Source organism: Cotesia glomerata, linkage group LG3, assembly GCF_020080835.1.
Source record: "Cotesia glomerata isolate CgM1 linkage group LG3, MPM_Cglom_v2.3, whole genome shotgun sequence".
Taxonomy (NCBI): domain Eukaryota; kingdom Metazoa; phylum Arthropoda; class Insecta; order Hymenoptera; family Braconidae; genus Cotesia; species Cotesia glomerata.
Window position 1 is genome coordinate 22,217,510 of NC_058160.1, and position 22,001 is coordinate 22,239,510.

Sequence of the window (22,001 nt, forward strand, 5' to 3'; positions counted from 1 at the left end):
TAGATGTCGGTAGTTTATCTACCCTGTACTGAATCACTGAATTATTATAATTATAAGCTAAGACGTCATCACTCCGTCATCATCAGCTGGTCTGGGTTATTGTGTATAGAGTTAACATTACATTAATATTCTAAATATACACTAAGTATACTTTCACCTGACACATGTCCTCTAAGCTTCAAATTTAAGGAATAAATAAAAATTGTCAAGTAATCAAAATAGTAAAATAAATAAAACAATGGTAGATGCTACAACGAAGAAAACTCTGAGCGATATTCCAGTGTTGAAAACAAGAGCTGGTCCACGTGATAAAGAGTTATGGGTACAAAGACTCAAAGAAGAATACACCACTTTGATCAAGGTACTGCAATTTTTATTAAGAGATTTATTTTCTTGAACATATGGTTTATTGTTTATTTTTTATTTCAGTATGTACAGAATAATAAGGAAGCTGACAATGACTGGTTTAGACTAGAATCAAATAAAGAAGGCACCAGATGGTTTGGCAAGTGTTGGTACATTCATAATTTGCTTAAATATGAATTCGACGTTGAGTTTGATGTAAGTATTTGTGATTGATGTATTTATTTATTTACTAAAAGGATGCATTTGTTTTAGATACCAATAACTTATCCAACTACGGCTCCAGAATTAGCATTACCAGAATTAGATGGCAAGACTGCTAAAATGTATCGCGGTGGTAAAATTTGTCTAAGTGATCATTTTAAACCTCTATGGGCCAGGAATGTACCTAAGTTTGGTATTGCTCATGCCATGGCTCTAGGTGTAAGTATTTACTTCTCTAATATTATTATTCTTTTTTGATACGGTTCAATTCCAGTTTAATAAACAACAATACGGTCAGGATCACGGGTAATTGGAAAACATAGTTAAATCAATTTAAACTATCATTTATTTGCTTTTTTTTTTTTTTACGTTTCGTCTTTATTCTTAAGACTTTATCAAGCTCTGGAAAACAATATAATAATTAACAACATTTGTGGATTTAATGAACATGACAAATAAACAATAATATTATTCAAATAACTAACCTCAACAATGTTTAAACAATCGTCAAATTAAAATAAATACATACACGATCTTTTTTTAGTATAATTATCATTGCGATTACCAATTGATAATTTGATAAACACAACAATATTTATTATAAACTATAAACGATTAATAAAATAAATAAAAATAAAAAATAAGCCTTTCAAGCATGTGCTTACTGACAAACTTAAATTATATTTATTTATATTATATTTATCAAATGATAGCTTAAATTGATTTAACTATGTTTTCCAATTACCCCTGATCCTAACCGTATTGTTATTATTATTCTTCTCTAATTGCAAAATATTTTATGAAAATTAATTTACCAGATATTTGATCATTTTTTAGAATTTTTGTAACAGATAAATTATGGCAAAAAAATAAGAAATAAATTAATATGTACAAATTTTTTTAAATTAAAAATGCAATTTTTTTAACATAATTTTTCGGAACAAATTTATTCATTAAATAAAATTAAAAAATGATCTAGTGACTGCTAACTTTAATGTAATAGTATTTTTAATTACTAAAAAATTATAGTGATTTATTTAAATAAATATAAATATTTTCAGCTTGGACCATGGCTAGCCGTTGAGGTTCCAGATTTAATAGAGAAAGGAATAGTAAAACATAAAGAACAGAGTGAATCCAACTAGAAGAATTAATCAAATTTATCATTCCTAATTTTTTATCAATCAGTTATAAAAAAAATTTATAAATTTTTTTAAACAAATAATTATTTAAATAAATAATTCTATTCTACATTTTATACACCAGACTATTTATCATCGTCACCAAGTTTCACTTTGGTATGTCCTCTGACGATCTCGTCTAACTTGTACAAGTCCTTTAGAGAGACTTCTCCAGTTCCTCGATCTAGAGGTTTTGGCTGTGAGGGATCTGGTTTCCACCCGAGTACGTAAATAACTTGGAACGTGGCCGGAACATATTTACTCCCGTCTTCTTCTGCTTTTCCGTACAATTCTTCATATATTGCTGCAGCTGCTAGCATAGTGTCTCTTTTCAAATGTAATGTTCGATTTCTACCAGCATTACTTTCTCCCATACCTAAATTAAATCATTAAAACCATTCAAATTTAACGAATAATAAAATAAATTTTTGGAGAAGTTAAAAATTTTATTGTTAATAAATAATAATCGATAATTGTTACCTTTCAAGTCAGTCATCAGTTCAAACATCGAAGGAAAACCAATAACCATTTCATCGGTGTCAATTGTCAGCATGGTGAACCCAGCACGATTCATCAAACTTCCTACATCACGAATTTGGGTGAACGGCGATATATGAGGCGATATTCCACCATGTCTTTCGAGTTCTGCTAATTGCAGTGAACTTCTGTATTAACAATTTAAGGATTTAAAAAAAGAACAATGAAGACAGTCGAGTCGTGTTATGAGTCTGGCTTGTTGTCTTTTTTTTTAACCAGGCTCGCGTTAATATGAGAGAGACACTAAGAGAACTCATAACGCGACTCGACTGTATATCGTGACCCAAATGCCAAAAGGGCGTATTACAGCAGCTAGATAGGGATTTATGCCAAAAAGGAGTATAAAAAAATTTTTTTTCGCCATTCAATTTAGAACTGCTCAAAACGTAAAGATTTGTCAAAAAAAATTTTTCAATGTATTAATGCCAAAAGGGCATATCTCAAAACATACCCCTTTTTGGCTTTAGAAAAATTTAGTCTAAAGCCAAAAGGGCGTATAAAAAAACTTTCAATTTTGCTCTGAAATATATAACTCAACTCAAAAATATAATTTAACGCCCTTTTAGCTTTGGAAATTTATTTTTTTATTTTTAGGCTTAGAAAGTGTTAATAAAGCGATTAGTAAAAAAAAAAAAAAAATTTATACACCTTTTTGGCATTTGGGTCGCGACATTGTTGATATCAGCATACCTGAGTTCAAAGAGTGTATCACCACCAAAAATAGCGGCTAGAAAAACACCATCACTTTTTAAAGTCCTGATTATCCTGCCAAAGCACCCAGGAAGATCATTTACCCAGTGAAGATTTAAGGAACTGATGATTAAGTCCATACTATTCTCATCCAACTCGAAATTCTCCTCATCCATAACTTGCTTCTTGACATTTATGTTCTCAGTAATAACAACTTGCTCCAAATACTCCGGACAAAAGTCACTCAACAACAAGTTTTTGACATTGTCTGCAGATATGTGCTTGCTCATATGTCCTCTTCCACAACCCAGCTCCAGAACATTTGTAAACTCACGTTTTATGTCAAAAATTCTATCTGCCAACCTGTAGCCTATTTTATAAGAGTTTTATTATTTTGTATTATAAAATGAAATTAAAGAAATAATTCTAAAGTTAGCCGACGTTTTTAATTTTTGATTTTTTTTTTTCATTAATAAAATTAGAACTAAAAAATATTTTTTAAAAATTGCACTTATAGTTTTTCAAGTTTTTAATGAACGAAAATTTTTTTTAATTTTTTTATATTATTTTTTTTAATAAAAATTCTAAAAATTTTTAAATGTCGGCTAACTTAATTTTCATATGAAAGAAAAGTAAATTAAAAAAAAATTTTATGCTAAATTTTTTATTACTTACCTATTTCATCTTTGAGGTAGTCGTACAATTTAACATCGGGAGCCCTAGCAGCTCGCTGTTTTTGCAATAATTTTGTTTTTCTATCAAAAACATTCATCACACTATTTGGTGGTAAATTATAATTAATACTTGTTGTATTTATACATCTATTTAAAAGTTTTGTTAAAAATTTTCTTTCTAGCGTTTTAAACATTGTTTATTCTTTTTTTACAATTGTCACTTTTAATTATTACCTAAAAATTGAAAATAACAATCAGTTAGCAATTAAAAAAATAAGAAATAGTTTATATTTATTTTAAAACTCACATAAATAATTTAAATACCGGCATTGGTCGCGGTTTTTAAAAATATAAATGTACTGTACAGAATTTTTTTATTATAACACACCATAGTGTATTTAACAATAATTAAGTTTATTTTTAACGCTACATACTTTACTGATAAAATAAAACAAAATTATGAAATCAGAGTGCGGACACAACATGTAGTCGCCATTTTTATTCGAACTTGTAGAAAGAGATACAAAATGTATCTCGGTCTCACTTTTTTTAATACAGAGCGCTGTCGTCTCAAATAAGTAAGCAGAAAACCAAAAAAATGTTTCAATAAAATGTTATGACAATTTTTTTTTTCAAATTGATATCTGCGCCAACATTCAAAAGTAATTCAACAATTAAGTATCTTGGCGTGGTAATTGATAGCACTCTCACCTGGGAAAATCAGGTTATGAGTGTTTGTAATAGGGCAATGCGGGTTCTGGCGCAGTTGAAGATTAATAATGAAATCTTCAACGAAAAACTGCGTATAAAGCTTGTCACCACGTTAATATTCCCAGTGTTTGATTATTGTTGTGCGGCTTACTGCAATATTACTAATGACTCGCAAATGCGATTACAGCGCAAAATGAATTGCTGTGTTCGCTATATCTATAAAATTGCGAGGGCTGAATACATTACTCCGTACTTTAAGAGGCTGGGTAAGTTAAAGCTGAGTGACAGAAGAAACTACTTTATAGCGTGCCTCTTTTACAAAGAAATATATTTAAATTATCGTCAGCTATTTAAATGTCACTTAGAATTTTTGCTGGTTGCGTTGCGTAGAGGCGATGTAAGGGAAGATTATCTGCGGCTACCTAGATCTAATTGTTGTATGTATGATAACTCGTTTCTTGTTCGTGGTATACGTATCTGGAATGCACTGCCAGCTGAAATTACAAAAGCCGAAAGTTTCGAAATATTCCGTAGACTGTGCTATGATTATTATTTCCAAAATTATTGATCTGCTATATTGAACGTTTATTACTGCTATTGAAGGTTGTTGAGCTTTGTATAACACAAGTATTATTTATAAGCATGATTAACATGTTATTACTGTTAATTACTATACTTATTTTGATTTTATTTTTATGTATCTAAAACTCTAATTATAAATGTATATTTGATGATGGTTCTGAGGGAGCCTAGGCTCCAGAATCCAATAAAATTATTATCTATCTATCTATCTATCTAAATCGAAAATATTTAAAAAATTTTCATTCAAAATTTTTTCTATTATTTAATTTTGTAAATAATCAATATTCTATTAGTTAATAAAAATATTAAAAGGTCCAATAATTTTCATGTTATACCTTTAATTCAAATAAATTATAATGCGTGTCTCTTCAATATGAAACTATAAAATAGTTCTGTGCTGACCTCTTTGACAATAATTACTCACTAAGTTATAATAATAATAACAATCAGTAAGTATGTGCTCAAGATCATGACCACTTCCATATGACTATAATTTTATTTTTTTAGTCTGTAAGCAAGTGCCGGTATTTACACAGTAACTCCTTTAAGTAGATAACAAAAGACATAAAATTTTTTTCTACAAGCAATAAATAATTATTTATCACTAACCGCTCAAAACAGTCTATGAAATTGAATAATAGCAACTAAATAGATAAATAAATAATGGGACAAGCAGTTTCTAGAACGGATTTTGAATGGGTTTACACCGAAGAACCTCATGCCAGTCGACGAAAATTAATATTGGGTAATTATGATTAATCATATTATTGGATTAGATATTAAATTATTAATTATGCTGAAGAATTTGAGCTAAGGTCAGATTTTTTTGTTTATTTCAACAGAAAAATACCCGCAGATAAAAAAACTGTTTGGATACGATCCGAATTTCAAATGGGTGGTGACATTTATGGTGTTGATACAATTTGCTTCAATGTTTATTGTAAAAGATTTAAGCTATCCAATGTTATTTCTGATGGCTTATTGCTTTGGAGGTGTTATTAACCACTCTCTTATGTTAGGTGAGTCATTTATAAATTTAACGTTTATTTGTTGGCTGTTTATCGTTCTTAATCACAAGTACATGATTGTTCTTAGAATGATTGTAGTTAATAACTATTTTTACCATTGGCTACTACCAACAGATAACAACTAATTTTTCTTTTTTGAATTGTTTTATTTAATCAGCTATTCATGAAATATCACACAACCTAGCGTTTGGACACTCAAGGCCGAAGGCTAATAAATTGTTTGGATTTTTTGCTAACCTGCCAATTGGATTGCCAATATCTATTAGTTTTAAAAAATACCATTTAGAGCATCATCGTGTGAGTATTAAATAATTTGATTCTTAAAAAGAAAAGCCAAAATTATTAAATTTCGCTAGTTAATTTAAAATTGTTACTTTAAACAATTTTTACGAATTTTTTTTCTCAATATAAGATTTTGATAAGAAATTTTTGAATCCCGGAAAAAATAGACCCAAAAAAATTTTAAACTTATTTAAAAATTCATATTGCTCCATTAAAATTATTATAAAATAAAAATTATTATAATAATGATCATAATTAAATTTTTTTTTATAACAAAAAATGGAGCGATCATTCTAGGGGTGTTTGTTTTTCAGGAAAATTGTGGGTGTGATGTACAATTATTATTATAATTTTTTATAACTTTAAAATTTTTTCCGGTCTATTTTTTCCAATTACCGAAATTTTTCTTTTAATTCAAAATAAAAAGACAATTATTAAATTTTATTATCAACAGTACCAAGGTGATGAATATTTAGATACTGACTTGCCGACACTACTTGAAGCTAAACTATTTTGTACAACATTTGGTAAATTTTGCTGGGTATTACTGCAGCCATTTTTCTACTCATTCAGACCATTGATCGTTTATCCAAAGCCTCCGACATTTTTGGAGTACGTGAATTTAGTAATACAATTAATTTTCGATGCCATTGTATGGTATTTTTTGGGTAAGCACTGCGCATATTTTTTTAACTTGCATTTTATGCTTAATTCTTAGGATTGCACATAACAAGACTGATAAAAAATATTTTTAGGTGGAAAAGTATTGGTGTATTTGATAATGGGTGGAGTGATGGCAATGGGGCTACACCCAGTAGCTGGACACTTTATTTCAGAGCATTATATGTACAAAAAAGGGTTTGAGACGTACAGTTACTACGGACCGTTAAATCTAATCACGTTCAACGTTGGTTATCATAATGAGCACCACGACTTTCCGGCTGTTCCTGGGTCGCGTTTGCCGGAGGTAAGGAAAATAGCCTCTGAATTCTACGATAACTTACCTCATCACAACTCCTGGACAGCGGTGATCTACGAATTCATAATGGACCCGGAGATCGGGCCGTACGCACGAATAAAACGCAAGCACAGAGGTTTAGATTCGTGAAATTTTTAATTTTTTAAGAAATTATAATGAAATGAATTTTATATATATACATATTTATTATACATATTTTTACGACGAAGTAATTTACAAAAGTTATTGGTACAATTATTGAACTTATATTTTTATCTGACTCTAACAAGACAATTAATTCCAATTTTTACATTTAAAGTTAATCATATTTATAATATGATGGTTTGATATACTTCTTTAAAATTAAAAGTTGTTAGCACAATGGGTTCTTCGCAAACTATCATTAATTATTATTAATTCTAATTGCTGATATAATTTTTAAAAAACTAATGATAATGAATTCAATGTCTCCTGGCCAAAGTTAAAAAAAAAAAAAATTCCGTCTTCATTTATGTAATTTTTAACGTCTAGTCGATTGATATATCTTGCGTTTATAAACTTTGCCGTATTCCATAATATTAATAATATAATAATTAATCTCATATTTTTGCATTGCAATCAACAAACTTACAAGTATTACGTAATAAAACAATCAAAGTAATAATGCTAATAATACATTAAATGTAATATATTTTTAACGTTTTAATTTTGTTTGTATTATAAAAAATTATTTTTTTTTTTTTCAATTACTAATTATAATACTCTTATTTTAAAATAGCTATTTAACAGTGCTAATTAATTGATCGTTGTTAAATAATCATTCGCTCTATTTATTGTTAATATAAACTTAATTTGTAAAAATAATTGAGTAATAAATATTGCGCATATTTTCTTGAATAAAATATTCCCATAAATTTATTTTACAACTTTACAGTCACTAATTTTCACGCAATCATTCGCTTCGTAATTATTTGGTTTTTGACTCAATTATTGTAAAGGTCAGTCAAAAATTGATTCGGTATCTAAATAATTATAATTATCTCGTCACTCGGCATTACGCAGTTATTATTATACATTTTTAGTCCTATAAATATATAAAATAATTTTCAATTAGCTTGTATTTTATCATTATTATTTTCATTCATAAAATAGTTTAGCTTTCACACATACACTTTGTTTTTTTGGGAACTTCAGATGATTTTTTTGTCCTTGGTTTGTCGTTATCCGATATTGGCTAAAAATAAAATTTTATCTCTAATTATTTGAATTAGTATAAAAACTAAATCATTATTAGCGATTAAATATCATCCAATTTATTTACTTTATTTTCTTGTTCAAGTTCTTCTGCCCATTCAAGACGAAGTTCTTTGATCATATTTGCGGTTAATAAACCTTGAGATATAAGTCTATTTGTCAATTTTCCTTTACCATAAGTTGGTTTTGGTCGATCTGAAATTAATAAAAAATTCATATTGATCTCTAAATTATCTAAAATACGCTCAAATTTAATTTGATCTTATTTAGTAATTGCAAAAAAAAATGTATAAAAATTATATGAAACCTTTATAACGCTGAATTTGATTTAAATCCGCATTTTTGTCCTCATTTTCTCGTTGGAACTCACCACTAATCTTTATAGCTGAAATAATTTTTACTTTATTAATACCATGTAATTATTTAGAAATAAAAAAGAAAAATAAACAATTTGAGTCAAAAAAATATAATAAAAAATTTAAGTATTACCTGGTTCTGTTCTACTAAAAAGTTTAGTTAACCGAATAATACCATCTTGAATCAGTAAATCTATTTCCTTTTGTATTTGGCGAATTGCTTCTTGATCCGGGAAAAGATCCGGAAATCGGTAACTAAGTAAATTAATAATAATAGTTATTAATCGAATAAATATTATCTCTTTAACAAAATAAAAATAAATTAATAATGAATAATTTACCTCAGCCAAAGATATAGATCGAACACGTCGAAGACAGCTTCAAGATGAACTAATTCAACAATGGTTTTAGGAGTCTCCAAAGGCCAGTTGTCGATTTGCTTACACAGCCACGAACAAGTAATGAGTTCATTTTTGAAGTACTGCGTCGCAAACTGTAATTAAATTTTTTGTTTAGTTTTATTTTTTATAGAAAAAATTGCTATTATTGAGTTGTATATTGAGACTAGAGACTTACTTTGCGAAACATAACACACACTAATTGCGACTTAATGTTGATTGGAGCACAACAAAATACATAACGAGCCCTGAGGGGCAGATTAATGTCTTGAATTTTGTCCGCAAGGTATTTGAAATAATCGATATTGCAAATAAAGTACAGCGAATCATCAACTCTAGATAAGGATACGAAGATGTCCTGAAGAAATAAATTAATAAATTATTAATTAATTAATTGTCAATTGATTTGTGAAAGAATACCAGTTGTAAATGCAATTACTCGGTAGTTCACGGAAAAAAGATAAATCAAAAAATTACACTATAAATAGTAATAAGTGTCCCGTCATATTAAAAACTAGAAAAATTACAGTTTGAAATAACATTTTTCTAAATTCAAACTTTAAATGTTAATTTTCAGAGCTTTCAATGTAATTCTTATAAAATATGTATTAATTACAATCTGAAACTGTAATTTTTTCAGTTTTCATCACGGAGCGCCACATTACATTATATCCCAAGCGGCACAAAATTTTTTTTGGTAATATTTTGTTGAATTTAAGTTGACAATTATTAATTTTTAACTTCTTGTTAAATAAAATTTACCAAAAAGTCAACAGTTTTTTATGTGACGCTTAGGATAATGTAATTTTTCTATTTCTCTTTTTTCCGTGTTGTAATCAATATAAACTTACTATTATATTTGACAGTGTTGATTTGGGCAAATAATATGCACAATGCTCTATTTGATCTGCGGTAGGATGTAACCCAGCTTTCAAAATTGGTTCTGGTAATTGACTTAATAATGTTTTTAACAATGAATGATCTTCAGGCTTGAAGGTTGTCACGAAACCCTAAATAATTAAAATAATTAATGAATAATGTGTGTAAAGAAATAAATACTATAATAAGAAAAAAAAAGCAAAGAAATAAATACCGATTGCCATTGAGTTCCATGACGACCAGCACGACCAGCGATTTGTAAAGCCGATGAAACGGTTAATATGTCTATTTCTTTCTCCCCGTTGTTGTTTACCGTCGGCTTTCTCAGTGAATAAAATACAATCCTTCTGATATTTCTGGAGTATAAAAAATGAATTATTAAGAATTTATTTTACGGAAGAAAGATATAATAATACTTTAAAAAAATATGTACAGGTTTAATCCCATTCCTATCGCATCAGTAGCGACCATAATTTTGCACGGATCATTAGGGTCGTTGAATTTAGCAGCCTGTTTCAGTTTAGTGTTTGGTGGAAGCGAACCGTAAATAACAGCTACCTTTTTACCCAAAAGCTCGAGTTCTCGCGAAACGGCATAAATGTCATTTTTACTGAAACAAACTATGCAGTCTCCTGGTTGAATATTATTCAACGATGATACTGCGTGATTTTCTATTGTTAACGGAGTAAGACGTTGGTAAGGGTGGACTTCAACTTCTTCGTCCATAGTGGCACATATTTTTTTAACCTGAAAAATTCGTTCTTAGTTTTAGATTTTTTTTGAGATAGTAATAATTCATACTAAGTTATTACATACTAAATCTATAGCTCCAGCTTCACCACACAAATGAATTTCATCAGCTGGGATACCCAATAACGCTCTTGTCCAAGCCCAACCTCTGTCGTTATCTTTCAGTAATTGTATTTCGTCAATTATAGCGACTTCACCTATTTATCAATAATTTATGGATTATTAAAAATATATAAGGATAAAAAAAATTGAAATTATTAATTGGTGTCGTAACAAAAAAACCTCAGACAAAATAATCATGGACAAAATATCCACATGACAACTATCCAAATATTCAGGTCATAAAAATTTATAATTAATCTCTCAAAATAATTTTTAAATTTATAAGTTCAAAAATAATACAGACTTGTTATTTTGATGTGCCCTTTTTTCATAGATTTTGTGTGTGTGTTTATTCTAAAATAAGCCAACACATACGTTTTTTACCGTAGTGCTCTTTTTTCATAAATTTTGTGTGTTTATACAAAAATATTTTTATTATAAGTAATATTTTGTCGTTTAGTTATTTTATTACTTGGTTATTTTGTTAGATGCGATTATAATGTCGTTCGGTTATTTTGTCCATGGTTATTTTATCGTCCGGTTATTTTGTCCACGGTTTATTTATCTGGTTATTTCGTCCGCGGTTATCTAGTTGCGACACCTTATTAATTATATTAATAAAAACTTACGATGAACATCAATTCTAGCCATTTCAACAGTACAAGCGACATGTTCAGCAGGATTATCTTCATTAATAGCAAATAATCTTTCTTCTCCAGTAACTAAATCACACGGCGTACCCTGGAAAAAAAAATTCAACAAATAAAAAACCATTAAAATACAACTATTTAAATTAATGTACCAATTCATTTGTTTTTTTAAAAACTTCAACGGCTAAAAGTTTAAGTGGACCACAATAAATTCCATTTTTTGCATTTCTAAATCGTTCTAATGCGTGATAAGTTTTTCCACTATTCGTTGGCCCAGCATGAAAGATTATTTTTCTTTTGTATAATCTCGCTTGAGGATACCTAAGCAAAAAATAATAATTATTCAAAAAAATTTTTTTATTTTATTCGAAGTGAACAATTAAAAATTTCTACTTAAAACTTACCATTTAGCTGGATTTCTTAAATCACTTATTTGTATTAAATCAGGCATACAATTAAGATGTGGGTACATTTCTTTTGCAAATCGCATGAAATACGGATAAATGTCCAAGACATGTCCAGATCCTTTGATGAGATCACTTATGATAACATGCAGATCTACCGGTAAAGTGTCTGGATTATCACAATACCGTTTAAAACCTATCACTGCCTCTTTCAATAAATCAACTGTAAAAACACAATTTATAAATAATGTCAGTATTATAACTTTTAATATAATAATACTAAATTTAACAGACATCAAAAAATTTTTTAGATTTTTATAACAATGAAACAATAATGAAAAAAAATTTGGCTATAAAATTCTACATGTAGAAATTTTAGAAAATTCTAAGTGCGAATTTTTAAAAACATTTTTTTTTATGATAATTGATTTATTGTAAAAATTTCAAGAATTGTTAGATCTCTGCTAATTTTAGTATCATTTTAATATAATTTTCAGTTGAAATTATATTCATAATTATATTAATTATATTCATCAAAAAATTACTTGACAGTCCTTCGTCTTTAGCAAGATCTCGTACTTCTTTTCGTTGAATAAAGGCACTCACGACTTTGTAAACATCTGATTTATTTAATTTCCCAGTAATTTCAGCACCCAGATGTTCATCGTACGGATCAGGCAGCACTTCAACTGGTTTAAACAACGACTCGATCACGTTGTAAGGAATTTTTTTATCTCTTAAGTTACTTCTTCTTTTATTACTTCTGCGTGTCGAATCTTCAACAGAACTTTTTTTTGTTCTGTGAAATTCATTTATTAGCGGAGTTAATGATCTGTCAAAAACAAAAAAAAGAAAAAAAAAATATCAATTTGATTAATGAATTTATTCATACAAAATTTAAGTTATTCCAAAACATATTTATTTTAAAAGAGTTTATTTTCTTCTAAGATAATTTAAATATTTTTAAAGCTCCAAATTTGTAGACCCATCAGACCTCGGATTTGAAATGATACAGAATAAAATAAAAGTAAACGATAATGAGTAAAAATATAAACTTTGTTATGAGTCAAAATGTTTTGGAGAAAGCTATATTGTTACAATATATATTTTATAAAAATTGCATCACAGTGCACAATTAAATTACTCTACCTCGATAACAACTTAGGTTTCAATGAATTTGGAGAAATTATATTTCCTAATAAACTTTTGATTGATAACATTTTGTTTCTTTCACATTATTTTTTAAATTAAAGATGTCTTTGTAGATTTAAAACGAATGTTTGATAATTAGGCTAGTTATTTTGGTAATAATTTTACGACAATAATTTATTGTCGCGTTATTTAACATTGGTTATGTCTGCACGTGTGAAACCGAGGTAAAACTTCAACTGAAATTCTCAAGTCGCGATTTTATTTACCTCTTTTAGCTGTTGGAGGCGCTGATCCTGAAGTTTTTTAACGTAATATGAAAATTGAAAATTAAAAAAACAAAATGTCATATTTTTTTCATTTCTTCTCTAATATTAATTTATTTTTCGATTGGTTGAAAAAGTATATAATGAATTTTTATTATTTTTTTTTATCAAATCAATTATCACAACAAATTTAAGAAAATAAATTCAACATTCAGGAATTTAAAGAAACTTTTAAGAAAAATTTATTTAAAAAATTTCATCTTTAAAAAACTCTAAAATTATAAATACAATTTTATTAGGATAATTTTCTTGATCTAGTTTACTTAAAAAAAAAAAAATTAAAAGAATTGTCAAGTGTCTGCTAATTTAAGCGTGATTAAAAAAAACTAATTTTCTATTACGAATTTATTTGTTAAGGTAAAAGTCCCTATTATGAGACACTTTTCAAGGTAGGTTGAACATTCCTGCGAATAATTAATCCATTAAAGAAAAAAATACAATTTTAATCGCATTATACGATAATTTGATGATCATTAAATCAATATTTCTATTGTTTTTATAATTTTTTTGGTTAAAAATTAATTAAATTATGGTTTTTTAGAGGAACCTATATGACCCTATTTATGAGACACTTTAAAGTCACATGTCCCCAGTGTCTCAAACCACAGGACCCTATTTTTGAGACAGTTAAAAAATCAGCAAAGTTGACCAAATTTTATATATTTATTAATTTTAGACAATCGTATTTACAAAAGAAGGAATTATTTCAATTTTTAATAAACTTATAAAAAATTTTTTATGAGTTAAACAATTAATCAACGCAAATTATTGAATTAAATCTACTTTTCTTTCTTGATTTTTTTTTGTCATTCCTTGACTTGAGCCATTAATTTTGTTTTCTTCTTTTAATATTTTTTTATTGTTAAATTTTTCCTCTTTCATGTTTTTTAACTTTTCTTTTTTTAACTTTTGTTTGTACCATTCATCAGAGGTGTCCACAAATGATAACTTTGACTTGCCTGTTTTTTCAATTTTTATTGTTTTTTTCTTCGGTAAATAATTCAATGGCAAAGTGAATATTTCTTTCGGAGGTTTTTCGGAACATTTATCTAAAAATATGAATTTTTCGTAATTTTATTCATAATTTTTAAAACTAGTTCATAAACAATTATTTTACATTACCTTTATCAACAGTTATTGATAAAATCTTGTGAATAGAACGATATTTGTCAATCATTGCAAGCATAGGATCTGAATTTTCTATCATAAGTTCTGAAAAACAGTCACATTAAGTTAAATTTATTGAACATGAATGTGAGGTTGACATTTACATACCTAATTGATGAACTTTGTTGTTTATAGGATTTGTAGAATGAATATTTGTGAGCTCTGTTATAATCTCTCTGGGCTGTGCAGATATATCTAAATTTGTATCATCAGTAGAGATAGTTAGATCAATTAGGCTGTGTTCACTGAAGTCTTTAGAAGTGCTCCGTATTACGTTATTGCTATCAATTGATGATTCTTGAAGACTAACTTGACTAGATTCATGTATAACCGTAAAAAGTTGTCCATCATTCATTAAATTATTTTGTTCACAGTTTATCCCATTAAAATGATACTGTCTAAGACAGTAACGGATTGTTATACATCTTCAATAATTCAGTTTTTGTCACAGGTGACCCTATTACTGCTCTGTACAAAACCCACTGAACAATAACATCCTCTTCTTTTAAAGATAACACTGTCACCGGGCCAGTTCTAATTTTTGCCTTCTCAGGACTAATACTTTTTCATTTAGCAAGGGTAGCAATCGGTACTCCATAAACAGCAGCTGCTTTTCTCAAGGACAACTCTGTGTCTTCCATTGCTTTTAGAGTTTTTTCTATATTTGACGAATTATAAATACTTAATCCTTTTAACTTTTTTTTCTCTATTTTATTATTCATTTTGGAACACAACACTTTTTTTCTTTGGTTGAATTTGATGATTGAGTTTTTATCACTTTGGAATTTTGTTTATGCTTCATTATCTCAGCTTTTTATTATAATTTACTTTTTACTTAGTCTGAAATAATACGAAATAAATAATATATTTTCAGAATCAATATACAAAAAAATATTATAAATTTATCCAAAAGTTTTAATTAAAAAACAGAAAAACTTGTTGACAAAGTTATTCAATGTTATATGATTTGAGGTTAGATTCATGATCTAAAGCTATTTGAGTTAAAATACTTACTTTTAGAAAAATATTTGAGGTTTTAATAATAGCCAATATTTTAGAACATATAATTGCACTATTTTTATAACTAATATCACATATTAGCAATATAAAATCTTATAAATGTACACTGTCTCACTTAATCGGGACAAGTCGAAAAACATATGTCCGTATTACACAGTACACCGAGAAAAGTGTCTCATAAACCGGGGCATTAACGTAAATAAGTGTAGGCATTGTGAGACACTCAGATTTAAAATATTATAATAAAAAAAAATGCATAAATGTGTATAGAAATAAAATCTATTAATCATCAGCTTTCAATTGATATACAATTTAATATAAAAGTAGAAGACACAATAAAATTACACTAACATAAAAAACTAGGTTGCCGTTGTCGTTTTACTATTCTTGGTCGTGGCTTTGAGCACAAATAACAAACCTCGCACTTTAATAAATATTTTTTAAAAACAGTATGGAATTAATTAACAGCCAAAGTCGAAAATTGCTTTTGAAATAGATGAAATAATATATTTATTATACTTTTAGTATGCTAGGGGTGTGTTTTTTTTTTATAAAATAGTATTTTTATGAAGTGTATCATAAATGGGGACATCGTCTCATAATAGGGACTTTTACCTTAAATAAAATTAAAAAATATTCGTCAGCTGATTTCAGTGTCATAAAATTATTGGATGTTTCTATTATTAGTAACAAAATTATTCAACAATATTAAAGGTGTAAATAAACAATTTTCTTTTTTTATATATAGTCTTATTAATATTTATTTTTTTTTTCACAATGCTTATATTACAAAACATACTTTTTCCTGATACATTCAAAATACATTATATTTACATTGAATGTTCTGTTTATACTTATTAATTATTATTGTTATTAATAATATTTTGTGCCAACCTTTTTCAACTTTACAGACAAATAATCATAAATTCAACCATTGTGGTATCAATGTATTGTCTACTTATTTTTAAGGTTTTATTCAACTTACTTATTTTTACATTCATTATTATTATCATTATCATTGATATTAATATAATAATAATGATCATATTATATTAATAACTTTTGTAGGCTCTCGACGTAAATGTGATTATGGCAGTAAATTTACAATAGAATTTTATTTAAACACGTACCCGTGATAAATTAATCTTCTACATCAACATTTTTTGTTAATTATATATTTATCTTCATATATTTATTTATTTATAAGTGCATTTTTTTAATTTATATTTTAATAAATAATTGAATTGTAACTTTACAGAAAAAAAAAGTATGACTTTCGTCGAGATTTATCATAAGCTTTTAATAATAATAAGCTATCTTATCAATTACAAAAATTACTACAATGAGATCCTAAATCATACAAAAAAAAAAAAAAATCTTAAACAATTTGATACTCAAGCGAATTTTTATTATCAATTAAATATCCAACCGTAACACTAATTTTAATTCACTGTATTAATTTAAAAAAATGAACATTCTCCGTTAATTTAAATCACAAAATAAATCAATAACAAAATACTAATTGGACCCACTTATATTTGTATGAATTGTCCATTAAAATAATTTAAATAACTACTCTATAATTAAATCGAAAATCATAATAATTAAGTTATTGATAGTGTCTAATAATAAATTTTCATTATCAACTATTAATTTTCAAACAATGTTTATAATTAATAATTCATACACTCATGCTACTTATTAACTAATACAATTATAAACTTATCAATTAGCTCAAGCTTACAATTATCATAAATTTGTTATAATTATTAATTACTATTATTAAAACGCAAGGAAACAATTGAATAAAAAATTATTTTTCGACAAAAATCCCGACATTAAGCGCGAGCGAATCTCGGTCATGAGTATACAATTGTTTCTTTATTTATTTAAAGTTATATAAGCGTTCCCTGGCAGTTTACTGTAAGATTATACTTGCTGAATATTTTTAATAACCAGTCTCAAATTTATCCTAATTACATTATTAATCATTATTTATTAATCGTTAATCAATAATAAATCGCTGTACATAATCGAAATGATTAATCAGTACTAATCTACGGATTTAATAAAATACACCGACCAGCTACCGAATAAAAATGTAAATTAACTTTTAAATTAATCATGAAACACGTATCAAGACGTGCTGTTTCTGTGCTTCTTAGTTTTTTTTTTTCCATTGCAGTCGTCCTCGCTCCTACGTCGTTTTTCTTTAAGCTTCTTCTCCATAGCCAGCATAGTTATCATTTTCTTGTGAGAATCTCCCACAATCCAACCGTGCTGTTCCTGCCGGTCGTCTTCTTCCTCGACGGTTTGCGAGGGCTGGATAAACTCTTCATCATCGTCGCTGGAGCTGGACCAGTAGTACAATTGATTTGCAGCAGCCCTTTTTCTCCTACCAATAGCGACACCTACCCCTTCCTCAACTTTGTTCCACGACTTGGTTGTTCTTAGTTCTTCGTCGTCGGTTTCACTGCCGTTGGTCCGCGAAGAATCGTGAGTTTTAGTAGTTTTCTTATTACCTGATTTTTTGTTTGTTCTAACCGCTGATTTTCTGCCATTATTAACATTACTATTACTATTATTAATATTATTACTGTTTACATTAATGGAAGATGAATTTGAATTTGAATTAGAAGAAGTTTTACTAATCGATTCTTTTTTACCAGCACTAAAATTACTTTTATTTTTCTTATCAATAGTCTTCTCACATTTATTTTCAGTATCACTATTGAATTTATCTTTACTAACTTTTAAATCACCAGAATTCTTTTTGCTCGCCCGATGCTTCTTCTTGGTACTCTCACTCTCACTAACAACCTCTTTAGCTGAGTTTTTCTTCCCACTGTCCTTACCATTATTGCCACTAGCGTCAACATCGACATCACCATTACCATTATCAATATCCACCTCCTTATTATTAGCGTCTCGTTTTAATTCAAGCTCACGTAAAATTTCCTCCTCAATAGCTTTCTGTTCTTTGGCAATCATCTGCTCATGTTTCTTCTCAATGTACCGCTCCTTTTTCTTCTCCTTGGATTCGCGCTTCTGTCGCCTGGATTTATCGCACCCGGTGTTATCTATTTTATCACCGGTACCGCGCTTCCCCGCCTCCTTGAAATAGTATTCTTCGTCAGAGCTACTTATTTCAGCCAACAAACCTTGTTTACCAATAGCACACTTTCTTTGTCTCCGCGTTGATTGGAATTCCATATTGATCGGCAAGCCCCCACGCTCATTCTCCTCATTCTCATTCTCATTCTCCTCTTCTTCTTGCTTTTTTAATCTTTTTAACTGTTCTTCCTTGCGTTTCTTTGATTCCTGGACTTTTCTGCTTAGAAACACGTGCAGCGGTAAATTGTCCGACGCTTTTTCTGCTGGCTTTTCATTAGTTCTTAATTTTTCTGGTAAATCATCTCCGACATCATTATCATCTTCATCATCTTCATCATCGTCATCATCATCATCATCATCATCATCATCATCATGATCATCATCATTCTTAACGTGATCATTTTCATTATCAATATTACACTCATCATTGATATTGGATAATTTGCTTTCTATTTCTTCATCATTTACTTTATCATCTGGAGAAACTGATCTAGATCTTGACCGTACAATAGATTCATTGAAAATTTTTTCAACATTATCGCTGTCTAATAAGTCAAGAGCTGTTTCTAACGGAATCAATTCATCTTTTTCTTTATCATTATCATCATCAAAATCATTTTTTTCAATGTCACAATTTTTATCATCTTTGTTGTCATTGTCATTATCATCTGAATCAGAAGCGATAACGGAACTATCTTCACGGTACAAATCATCTAATTCAAAAGCTGGCTCTGACCGATTGTCTGTTTCATCACCATCATCATCAGCATTGTCATTACGATTATGTATATTAACCTCATCAACATCATTGCCATTAACACTGATATCATCGTGTTCGCTTTCCTTCCGTTCATCGATAATCAGCGGGCGATCGGACATATCTGACTCGGAAACATTCTTTTTGCTATCAAACTCATGTCTGCTCTCTGCCGGCGAGTTTCCGGCATTAATCCAATCACTCTCAGCTTCTTCATTAGACTTGTTAAACTCCTCGTCAGGCTTGGGAGAAGCTCGTCCATCTGGCAGCTCATTTTGGAACAGAGTTTTGAGGGCATCTTTGCCTTCGAACTCACTGTCTGAGGAAGTAGACATCTCGGCGAACAAATTTTGCTTGCCTTTAGAGCACGTTCTTTGGCTTTTAGATATTCCAACCCCAATATCGGCAGTTTTTATCGCGGTCACGAATTCATCAGAGCTGTCATCCTCATACCAGGCATTACGTGATCGTTTCTTTGAATTTTTACTTCGTTTTTTTGACTTGTGCTTCGCTGTTGACTCACTTGTTCGTTTTGATCGCTTACGTTCCACGAAGTTGTCCATAGGCCCGGTGACAGATTGCTGTTGCTTCTGCTGTTGTTTTTCTTCGAGATTAAACGATTTCAAAGCACCCTTTGTTTTGGGAATAGACGACTCTATTTCTTTAAACTTGTTTTCCTTTATGTTAACCATATTATCGAGTAATTCATCGAAACTAGATGGCTTGTCAGTGTCCAGTGATTTGGTGACGGTCTTGGACACCAGATCTCCGATGTTAATCTCTTTAGTTTTAACGAAATTTATTTCTTGATGTTTTTCTTTCTCAGTTCTATTTCTGTAAAGCGGTAAAGTTGAATTAAAACTTGACTCAGTTTGACTTTCCTCGTCGTCAAACTCATAAATGTCTTTAACTTTGTTCTGTACATCACCACGTTTTTTATCTCCGCGTCGTTTCTTGCGCTCTTGCATCCCGATACCAAAGGGACTTTTTCGAATTAATGGATGATAGTCGTCCTCTAGACGTTTTATCTTTCTGGTTTTATTATGCTGTTTAAGTCCAAACGAGTTGGCTTGTAAATTAGAATGACTCGATTTTTCTTGATGATGGTGATGGTGATGGTGATGATGATGATGATGCTTCTTTTCATTAAGTTCATTTTTCCGTTCAAAAAGTTCTTTAATTGTGCTCCTTTGAGTTTTCTTTAAATGATCTTTTCCAAGTTTATCATTACTTTGTAAAGTTGTCCAATCGTTATCATTTGACGGCGATAAACTTTTTATCTTGGATAATTTCTCTCGGTTTACTTTAACATCTGATATTGTTGATGTTGGTACTTGTGCGCATGCTAATTCTGCCAATACGTTCATCGGAGTCGAACCACTAAAAAATATTAAAAAAAAATTTTTTATATTTATTTGATACAATTCAATATTATTATTATTAAATGTAATAATAATAATAATAATAATAATAATAATAATAATAATAATAATAATAATAACTATTTTATAAATGAATTTTTAAAGAAAATTTGTTTTCAATGAAAATTAAAAACAAATAAAATTATTTAAAAATAAAATTATAATTAAGTAAAAATAAATCAACTATTTTATTTATAATTGATAAAAAAGCTATCTCCTAAGCCATTAAAGAGAAAAATAAAACTTACTTATGAAAAGCTTTGTCCAATAAGCCATTAAAATTAGATTCGATTTTATTTTTAATAGCCAAAGATTCTCCGATGATGGATTTAGCGTTACTATTATCGTTTCCGCCAATAAAAGACTCAGAGTTATTGGAATTGTCGTAACTTTTGTCTTTTCGATGATGATTGTGTCGATGGTGATGATTGCGGTGGTGGTGATGATGGTGATGTCGACGATCATCATTACTATTATAACTAGAATCGTTTTTGTGAGCAAAAGTAGTGGCAATTAAGTTTTCACTTTCCCGCATTCGCTGCTGTATTTTATCCCTCAGTTTGTTGTTGTGCTCAAAAGCAACGTCCAAGCTGTCTTCATAACTGAGATTTTCCGGTCGTATAAAGTCTGTTTGAACTTCTGAGACTGGGCTGAGTCTTTCGCTGCTGCGCAAACTTCTGCTACGCTTTTGATAATCGTTTGTGCGATTATTGTACATCTCCTCACCAAGTAACTGTAAATAAATAAATATTATTTATTCAATCAGAGGAACTTCAACTCTATGATTTCGAATAATTACTGTGTAATTTCACGTGGATATAATTAAAAAATAATTCAAGAAAAGATTCTAGTTTACAGATGAATATCTTTTTTGTTTATCTCATTGAAACGTCTAAGCAATTACATAATTAAAAGCTAGACTAGAATCCCATAAGCAAAATAATGAAGCGTGTTATTTTATTAGTTATTATTTTTTAATTGAAAATAAAAATTTATAACATGCATTTTATGGAAAAGAAGTATTTTTTAAACTTTGAGATGTTA

At 28.7% G+C, this 22,001-nt stretch overlaps 6 protein-coding genes across 11 annotated transcripts in view; 2 read left to right on the plus strand and 4 right to left on the minus strand.

The window, feature by feature from the left end:
• The first annotated feature begins 57 nt into the window (after positions 1 to 57).
• Positions 58 to 1,827, plus strand: LOC123261321 (ubiquitin-fold modifier-conjugating enzyme 1). Its single transcript, XM_044722917.1, has 4 exons — positions 58 to 361; positions 430 to 561; positions 619 to 786; positions 1,629 to 1,827. The coding sequence occupies exons 1-4, from the start codon at positions 239 to 241 to the stop codon at positions 1,710 to 1,712; spliced, it is 507 nt and encodes a 168-aa protein (XP_044578852.1). The 5' UTR covers positions 58 to 238; the 3' UTR covers positions 1,713 to 1,827.
• Positions 1,828 to 1,834: 7 nt separating this feature from the next.
• LOC123261319 (arginine-hydroxylase NDUFAF5, mitochondrial) lies at positions 1,835 to 3,877 on the minus strand. The gene is made up of 4 exons (XM_044722915.1): positions 3,651 to 3,877; positions 2,976 to 3,345; positions 2,229 to 2,413; positions 1,835 to 2,124 (listed from the first exon to the last, which is right to left on the minus strand). The coding sequence occupies exons 1-4, from the start codon at positions 3,841 to 3,843 to the stop codon at positions 1,835 to 1,837; spliced, it is 1,038 nt and encodes a 345-aa protein (XP_044578850.1). The 5' UTR covers positions 3,844 to 3,877.
• Positions 3,878 to 5,396: 1,519 nt separating this feature from the next.
• LOC123261320 (sphingolipid delta(4)-desaturase DES1) lies at positions 5,397 to 7,892 on the plus strand. Its single transcript, XM_044722916.1, has 5 exons — positions 5,397 to 5,687; positions 5,785 to 5,961; positions 6,128 to 6,267; positions 6,707 to 6,920; positions 7,008 to 7,892. Exons 1-5 carry the CDS (start codon positions 5,606 to 5,608, stop codon positions 7,358 to 7,360), a joined length of 966 nt encoding a protein of 321 aa, XP_044578851.1. The 5' UTR covers positions 5,397 to 5,605; the 3' UTR covers positions 7,361 to 7,892.
• Positions 7,893 to 8,097: 205 nt separating this feature from the next.
• On the minus strand, positions 8,098 to 13,405 carry LOC123261315 (ATP-dependent RNA helicase SUV3 homolog, mitochondrial). Of its 3 annotated transcripts, XM_044722908.1 has the most exons (16): positions 13,153 to 13,405; positions 12,549 to 12,835; positions 12,004 to 12,226; positions 11,752 to 11,920; positions 11,579 to 11,690; positions 10,914 to 11,044; positions 10,531 to 10,844; positions 10,312 to 10,453; positions 10,070 to 10,228; positions 9,397 to 9,576; positions 9,162 to 9,313; positions 8,954 to 9,075; positions 8,772 to 8,849; positions 8,532 to 8,659; positions 8,381 to 8,444; positions 8,098 to 8,294 (listed from the first exon to the last, which is right to left on the minus strand). In XM_044722908.1, coding segments are annotated over exons 1-16 (2,334 nt in total). In that variant the 5' UTR covers positions 13,224 to 13,405; the 3' UTR covers positions 8,098 to 8,292. The 3 variants fall into 3 exon arrangements, with proteins under 3 accessions (XP_044578843.1, XP_044578842.1, XP_044578844.1); XM_044722907.1 differs by having other exon boundaries at positions 8,098 to 8,444; XM_044722909.1 differs by lacking the exon at positions 8,098 to 8,294 and having other exon boundaries at positions 8,395 to 8,464.
• Positions 13,406 to 13,413: 8 nt separating this feature from the next.
• LOC123261453 lies at positions 13,414 to 16,286 on the minus strand. The gene is made up of 5 exons (XM_044723046.1): positions 15,660 to 16,286; positions 14,754 to 15,485; positions 14,601 to 14,690; positions 14,297 to 14,527; positions 13,414 to 13,448 (listed from the first exon to the last, which is right to left on the minus strand). Exons 2-5 carry the CDS (start codon positions 14,998 to 15,000, stop codon positions 13,414 to 13,416), a joined length of 603 nt encoding a protein of 200 aa, XP_044578981.1. The 5' UTR covers positions 15,001 to 15,485; positions 15,660 to 16,286.
• A 130-nt stretch (positions 16,287 to 16,416) lies between these two features.
• The window catches only part of LOC123261921 (protein PFC0760c-like), a 69,958-nt gene continuing 64,373 nt past the window's right edge, over positions 16,417 to 22,001 (minus strand). For 2 of the 4 annotated variants that reach the window (XM_044723807.1, XM_044723805.1), the window contains 2 exons: positions 21,206 to 21,690; positions 16,417 to 20,916 (listed from right to left, as the gene is read on the minus strand). In XM_044723807.1, the coding sequence (XP_044579742.1) occupies positions 17,802 to 20,916; positions 21,206 to 21,690 (3,600 nt within the window). In that variant the 3' untranslated portion in view covers positions 16,417 to 17,801. The remainder of the gene's footprint in view (positions 20,917 to 21,205; positions 21,691 to 22,001) is intronic. The other 2 variants (XM_044723808.1, XM_044723809.1) reach the window with 2 other exon arrangements.

Excerpts from the sequence above, each read along its gene's own strand:
- LOC123261321 (XM_044722917.1), top strand. The coding sequence starts at position 239 with ATGGTAGATGCTACAACGAAGAAAACTCTGAGCGATATTCCAGTGTTG. Across the intron at positions 562-618 it reads AATTCGACGTTGAGTTTGAT|ATACCAATAACTTATCCAAC; the intron begins GTAAGTATTTGT and ends CATTTGTTTTAG. Across the intron at positions 787-1,628 it reads CTCATGCCATGGCTCTAGGT|CTTGGACCATGGCTAGCCGT; the intron begins GTAAGTATTTAC and ends AAATATTTTCAG.
- LOC123261315 (XM_044722907.1), bottom strand. The coding sequence starts at position 13,223 with ATGTTATCAATCAAAAGTTTATTAGGAAATATAATTTCTCCAAATTCA. Across the intron at positions 11,921-12,003 it reads TTAAGAAATCCAGCTAAATG|GTATCCTCAAGCGAGATTAT; the intron begins GTAAGTTTTAAG and ends TTTTTTGCTTAG. Across the intron at positions 11,691-11,751 it reads TTAAAAAAACAAATGAATTG|GGTACGCCGTGTGATTTAGT; the intron begins GTACATTAATTT and ends TTTTTTTTCCAG.
- LOC123261320 (XM_044722916.1), top strand. The coding sequence starts at position 5,606 with ATGGGACAAGCAGTTTCTAGAACGGATTTTGAATGGGTTTACACCGAA. Across the intron at positions 5,688-5,784 it reads TCGACGAAAATTAATATTGG|AAAAATACCCGCAGATAAAA; the intron begins GTAATTATGATT and ends TTATTTCAACAG. Across the intron at positions 6,921-7,007 it reads CATTGTATGGTATTTTTTGG|GTGGAAAAGTATTGGTGTAT; the intron begins GTAAGCACTGCG and ends AAATATTTTTAG.
- LOC123261453 (XM_044723046.1), bottom strand. The coding sequence starts at position 15,000 with ATGAATGATGGACAACTTTTTACGGTTATACATGAATCTAGTCAAGTT. Across the intron at positions 14,691-14,753 it reads CAACAAAGTTCATCAATTAG|AACTTATGATAGAAAATTCA; the intron begins GTATGTAAATGT and ends ACTGTTTTTCAG. Across the intron at positions 14,528-14,600 it reads ATCAATAACTGTTGATAAAG|ATAAATGTTCCGAAAAACCT; the intron begins GTAATGTAAAAT and ends TCATATTTTTAG.
- LOC123261319 (XM_044722915.1), bottom strand. The coding sequence starts at position 3,843 with ATGTTTAAAACGCTAGAAAGAAAATTTTTAACAAAACTTTTAAATAGA. Across the intron at positions 3,346-3,650 it reads CTACCTCAAAGATGAAATAG|GCTACAGGTTGGCAGATAGA; the intron begins GTAAGTAATAAA and ends CTTATAAAATAG. Across the intron at positions 2,125-2,228 it reads ACTGATGACTGACTTGAAAG|GTATGGGAGAAAGTAATGCT; the intron begins GTAACAATTATC and ends GATTTAATTTAG.